The following is a 5,748-nucleotide window of genomic DNA, read 5'->3' as shown; positions in this document are numbered from 1 at the left end:
TCCTTTGTGTAGTTCTTCCTCCTCTGGGGACGGGCAATGGTGCCTGCCTTTAGAGGGGTGTGGGTACTGCCTCTCCTCTTCACCCTCCCCATCAAAACCCCCTTTTGGCTAATCTCTTAGTGGCAGCAAGTGAGGCAGCGCAGTTCCCAGGCTCTCCCTGGCCCCCCACCTAACATCTCTCTTCAGGGGGAAAGGTTCTCCTCTTCACGGAGCAGGGAATCCTTTCCTTCAGGGATTTAGGGCACCGTACACTCTTTCAGCCCAGCTCATAGGTGCTTGTGACAGTCACTCTGGGGGTTGGGAAAGCAGGAGATATGAGCCTCTTGGGTGGAAAACAGGGCAGGAAATGAAGGCGTTTGAGCAATTGGGCGCAAAAAAATGCTGGTGCCACATAGCCTCACTAAAACAATGTGAATTGGGTGCCATTCTTTGATTTCCTTTCACAGGGATTTCAATTGGACTAAGGTGCAGTGGAATCTGCATCAAGAGGGTGCCTCTGGGCAGCTTTTAATATGAAGCAAAATAAGAGCCAATCTGTGTGTGGATGAGTGCGTTCATTGGTGCCACGCACACCATTTGCATTTTTTTAAAATTTGCACATTAAATGCAAAGGCCTGTTGAATGGCCTTCTTCGTGTTGGCCTCGACTGAGTGTTCCCCTTTCCTGCTCCAGGTGCAGACCCCTGACCCCCCTCCCAAAGAGGGGGCACAGCCAAGTGGGACATTTGTTCACAACTGGAAACATCTAACCAGGATTGCCTGCTTGCCACCACCTCATTCAATCCTAGGGGTAAGGGTGGGGAAAGTGAAAGGAAACTCCAGAAAGATGCAAGTTTGCTTTATTAGGTGGGCATCAAAATGTCTCTTTTGTCTTGAGAATTTTTCATGCATGGCATTCAGAAAAGTTATAGGCAGCTTCTCTGCCTGCAGCCTTCCTCCCTTGCTTCCCCCTTCCCCCTAGGCCTTCTGCCCCTTTTAAAGTGTTCCCCCACTGCAAAGACCTGGGGAAAGTGCTGTGTGTAGTAGCCAGGAACCCCTCTGCACTGTCAATCTAGGCTGCACCAACTGGATCCCTGGGGGCTTCCTTGAGCCTCTGCCCCCCATGCGCTTCAGCCTTCCTGTGGCACCAATGCCAGGAGGCCCCTGACAGCCCCCACCAGTTCACTGAGCTCTTCCCCTTTGTCCAGCCCATGCTCCCCTCCTTTGAACAGCGTGATGTGGACATTGGGACTCTGCAGCCGCTCCGCCACCTCCAGCGCTCGCTGCCAGGGCACGGTCTCGTCCCTCAAGCCATGCAGCAGCCGGACAGGGCAGGACACGCCGATGGATGGGCGCTCCAGCAGGCTGTGTTGCTCTGCCTCCTCAAAGAAGCCCCACTGCATGAGCAGGGGCTCCTTGCCGGCCCTAGGGAAGACATGGAAGCCATTCTGCTGGGCTTGGCTCCTCACCTGGTGGAGGGCAGAAAGGGCACAGTCAAAACAGGGTGGAGCAGGGGCCACCGTGGCCTCACCCACCCCAGGGCTGAACTAGCCCCAGTCTGGATGGCAGCAGAGCCCCAGATTTGCCACGTGGTCCTTCCATGAGAAGCATGCCCTTTGGGGGGGGCAGATACCAGGCACCCCAGTTCCCACCCCCTTGCTGTTTACTTACCATATTTACTTGAATGTAAAGCGCACCTTTTTTTGCCAAACCACACTGCGGAAATTAAGGGTGCATATTAGATTTGATGGCACCATCCAATGCTTTTTTGGTTCTGAGGTTTTGGAAACTGAGGTGCGCATTAGATTCGATGGCGCATTAGATTGGCACCAATACAGTATCGGCCAAATATCTATCCCTCCCTTCCTCCCAAATGAACCCAGGGTGGCCTTCTCTTTGGCTAAGAGCTGCTGCTCACCTCTGCGGGGAGCCCCCTGGCATGGGCGATGAAGGCATCGACGCCAACCCCTGTGGCAACTAGCCCAGCAACCCTACCTGGGCGCTCCAGAGCCACCAACAGCATCAGCCAGCCCCCCATGCTGGCCCCCACCAGGATCTGGAAGAAGAGGAAGAGGAAGAGGTGTTTGCCCTCTGCCGCTATCTGGGATGGCAACCAGCACCTTCTCTGGGCAACTCTGTGCTGTCCTTCAAAAGCAGCTGGTGTTTGTGCCCATCTGTGAGCTGTCTGGGCATCAGCCAGGAGGTTCCAAGAGCCCATCTGGTCTGACTTCCTGCCCTAAAGGCAGGCCCCCGATCCACGGCTCAGCAGTCCCCTGAAGAGCAGAAAGGCCAGGCGAGCTGGAGCGGCAGTATGGGTCAATGGGTGCGAGGTTTGGTCATCCATATTTCTGGCACTAAGGGCAGTGAGGTGGGTGCCCGTGCCAGCCAGGGTTGGCTTAGTGAATCGCAGGGATGCTTACCTGGGGGCCGCTGGTGAGCTCGTCGAACACACTCAAGGTATCTTCCTTCCAGTCCCCCAGGCGGCTCTCTTCAAAGCAGCCATCTGACTCCCCACATCCCCGGTAGTCAAAGCTGGGGTGAGAGGAGACATTTTGAAGACCCTTCCCCCAAAGGGGCACACACCTAGGGCTGCCCCTCCCATTAGGCAGGGTTGAGGCAACAAGTGGTGGCTTTGTGGAGGACACCTGTCTGTGTGCCTGCCATCCTTTGGCCCAGGAGAGGACACCGTCCTGTCACCAGTGTGGAAGTGACATTCAGCTGTCATCTTCAACGCATGGGAGGCCGTCTTTGTCTCAGGCCGCAAAAGGGCCCTAAGTCCACCCCAGGACCTCTGGAGAGTCCAAACAGGTTCTTGCTTCCCACCTGACGAATGCCCGTCCTGTCTCTCGGCAGAACTGCTCCATCCTCTGACACTTGGGGTTGGCTCTGGTGCTGCGGAAGCCCAGCAAAAAGACGACACCGGGGCTGCAGCCTGGTAGGCGGTGGTAGGCCAAGCGGGGCAGACCTTGGCGCGACAGAAACGATGGTGCCATGTTGGCAGAGCTGTAGGCAAAAACGGGGGGGGGGGGAGAGATCCTAGATTTTTGTTAGGATCACTTTTATTGGGTTGGTATATTACAAAACGATACAAAAAAACTTAAATCCAAAATCCAGCTGTCCCTCCACCTTCCGCAAGAGATGATGTCTGCATCCGTATCTGAAGTGTATTCAAGTCCACATCATATATCCAGCTTTCAAAGGTCCTCAAAGGAGGACGTCAGCCAAAGATGTTTACATGCAGTTTATTAAAGTCATTTTTCACACCATGCATGTTGAAGCTGTGCCATTCTACTGTGAATAAGTCCTTTTGCCTTAGACTTTGTGCCGCTCGAAGTTTATTGGTAAGTTTCTCAAGTGCCAGTTTCCAGACCATATTATACCAATTTGCCATTATACCATGGTACCTCTGGTTAAGATCTTAATTTGTTCTGGAGGTCCGTTCTTAACCTGCAACCGTTCTTAACCTGAGGCACCACTTTAGCTAATGGGGCCTCCTGCTGCCGCTGCGCGATTTTTGTTCTTATCCTGAGGTAAAGTTCTTAACCCGAAGTACTACTTCCGGGTTAGCAGAGTCTGTAACCTGAAGTGTCTGTAACCCGAAGTACCACTGTATACCAATATATACCTATACTCCTTCCATATATTTCCTATACCTAGTTATAATAAGTCTTGCTGCAACTAATAGATACTCAACCATTGGCTTAACGTGCACATTTGCATTTTAAAAAGATTTAACAAAGACAATTCCAGGCATTGAACCTAGATCCTATGAGATATTAATACAAGAGTGTGTCTGAGCAAGGACAGAGGGCCTTTCCCTCCAGGCGAAGTGACCACAGTCCACCTCCATCCATGTGTCCTGATTTCAGGTCCTGCTTTAGCCCCAGCTGCTCTTGGCATGAGAATTCCACACTGGGCAATTCCACCAAGGGACAATCACTGCTTGTGGCACTTCTCTCCTGCTAATCCTCCTGTGGCACCTCAGAGCCGAGTCCTGCAGGTCTCTGCAAGCTGCTCTTCTTCTGAAGGGCAGAGGCTCAGAAAGGGTCTGGCTAAACAGAAGGTTGCAGCATCCTGGTTGCACCTGGGACTCAGCTACATTAGTAAGGAAAAGAGCAGTGTTTTGAATGCATTATAAACATGCAACACCAGATGGCGCTGTAGAGCAGAAAACTTTTCTATGCGATTTTACATAGTGTTTTCTTTTCTTTTATTATAACAATTAAATTTCTGACATATTTATAGCGTGTTTTCCCTCCTGTGTGTAGATCCACTCCAGCAAGGCCGGGAAGACTTTGAGGCAGGTGCTGCCAGGGATTGTTTCCCTGCCCATCTGCTCCTTCGGTAGATTTCTGCAGCACCAAGAGACATTCTGCTGCTGCTGCTACAAGCAGTGTAGTTAGTGAGTGGAGGCGTAAGTCCTGGGTTCAAATGCCACCAGGGCCAGAGAGAGACCCACTGTGTGGCATTAGGCTCTTGCTCAGTCTTCCTTTTAGTCTCAGTTGGCCTTCTGAGCAATGGGTGCACTAAAATGATACTTACATTTGCCTCGGCCACCGCTTCATTCACCCACAGAGATACACATGGACCTTCACCCGACACTTGCAGGTAGACTTTGACTCTGTTTGCTAGATCACTCCATGCCTGTAGCAGCCAGCCAGCCAGGCCCTTCCTCTTCCCAGCCCTAGGGCTCAGTGACAGCCTTTCTTCCCTTGGACTCTCTCCCATTTTTCTCTGGCCCTTCTCCCCAAAGTCGTCACAGGGAGAGATCCAGTCCCTCTTCCTCCTCCATGCTGAAGGCTGCAGATTGGCTATTCCCCCCCCCCCCCCAATTTCCACAGCCCCTGCTTGGGTCCTTTAGGGGCTGTGAAGTCCTGACACCCACCTTTTCAGCTGTGGTGCAGGCCCTGGGAAAGCCGCTGAGCTGTTGCCCTCTGTGCAGAGTCTGTGACAAACAAGCAGCCTGGAACAGAGGAATCAAACACTGGCTATTTTGCTAACTCAGCAAGTTGGAGACTCATTACGGAATGAGGGGAAACCCCAAGCCTGGGAGCCACTGGAGGAGCGGCAGGACAGAGACGGAAGCATCAAGGGGTTAATTTCTTATGAGAGGTATGCAGAGCTAGTGCTTTCTGAGAAATCCAGTTCTGCAATGGTGAGGGAAGCCACACTGTGCATGTTCAGAGGCCCCTCTATGTTTCACATGTTCCAAATCACACAGGAGTGCTTTCTACCTGGAACCTCAAACAGCCAGTAGGCGGAGATTTGTAATTTCTCACTGCGATTTGGCTTATGATGCCACCATGGTTAAACCCAGCCTTTTACTCCTTGGTGCATTTGTTATGTACTGAAGTTCTCACCCTGGGCCAGCAGGGGGATACTGTAGATAGTTATGCAAATAAGGGATCGAAAGTGACGTTCAGTGATTGGATAGTTTTAGAAAATTGTTACAGTTACGTTGTACTGGAGCTCTATATAAGCAGGCTGACTGAACCCTTCAGTTCAGTTCAGTTCTGGCCTGTGAATAAACAAGAGCTGTTTGAAGAAGAATCACTGTGTCGTCTGATATGTTCACCCACAACTTAACAGTATTGGCCCTTACAAACAAGCAGGGGCTCCTTTTTACGATACCATTCTGAATTAAAACAAGGTCCAAAGGCAGCTCATAAATTAGCATATTTTTATTTGTGAGAGCTGATGGTTAAATCTGAACATAGAACTGGCCACAGCTCCAGATTTTCTGCCTTGTAAAAGATCAGGACAGCCATTA

General features: G+C 51.4%; 1 protein-coding gene across 4 annotated transcripts; it reads right to left on the bottom strand.

Annotated features, from left to right (window-relative positions):
• Positions 1 to 821: 821 nt before the first annotated feature.
• LOC308574067 (palmitoyl-protein thioesterase ABHD10, mitochondrial-like) lies at positions 822 to 5,106 on the bottom strand. 4 transcript variants are annotated; one of them, XM_081171521.1, is made up of 6 exons: positions 4,864 to 5,106; positions 3,959 to 4,073; positions 2,802 to 2,981; positions 2,399 to 2,510; positions 1,897 to 2,034; positions 822 to 1,447 (listed from the first exon to the last, which is right to left on the bottom strand). In XM_081171521.1, exons 3-6 carry the CDS (start codon positions 2,969 to 2,971, stop codon positions 1,109 to 1,111), a joined length of 759 nt encoding a protein of 252 aa, XP_081027647.1. In that variant the 5' UTR covers positions 2,972 to 2,981; positions 3,959 to 4,073; positions 4,864 to 5,106; the 3' UTR covers positions 822 to 1,108. The 4 variants fall into 4 exon arrangements, with proteins under 4 accessions (XP_081027647.1, XP_081027646.1, XP_081027645.1 ...); XM_081171520.1 differs by lacking the exon at positions 3,959 to 4,073 and having other exon boundaries at positions 4,864 to 5,104; XM_081171519.1 differs by lacking the exons at positions 3,959 to 4,073; positions 4,864 to 5,106 and adding an exon at positions 3,823 to 3,956.
• Between the last annotated feature and the right edge of the window lie 642 nt (positions 5,107 to 5,748).

The sequence above is a fragment of the Podarcis bocagei genome (genome assembly GCF_964188305.1).
Source record: "Podarcis bocagei genome assembly, chromosome: 15".
In the NCBI taxonomy this organism is placed as follows: Eukaryota; Metazoa; Chordata; class Lepidosauria; order Squamata; family Lacertidae; genus Podarcis; species Podarcis bocagei.
This window is presented reverse-complemented; position numbering and strand designations above follow the sequence as displayed.

What these genes read in the sequence shown, in the direction of transcription:
- LOC308574067 (XM_081171519.1), bottom strand. Translation starts at nt 3,878, where the DNA reads ATGCCAAGAGCAGCTGGGGCTAAAGCAGGACCTGAAATCAGGACACAT. An exon ending in ATCAGGACACATGGATGGAG is followed by an intron (nt 2,982 to 3,822) that starts GTGGACTGTGGT and finishes TTTTGCCTACAG; the next exon opens with CTCTGCCAACATGGCACCAT. An exon ending in CCAGGGGGCTCCCCGCAGAG is followed by an intron (nt 1,448 to 1,896) that starts GTGAGCAGCAGC and finishes GCCCTCCACCAG; the next exon opens with GTGAGGAGCCAAGCCCAGCA.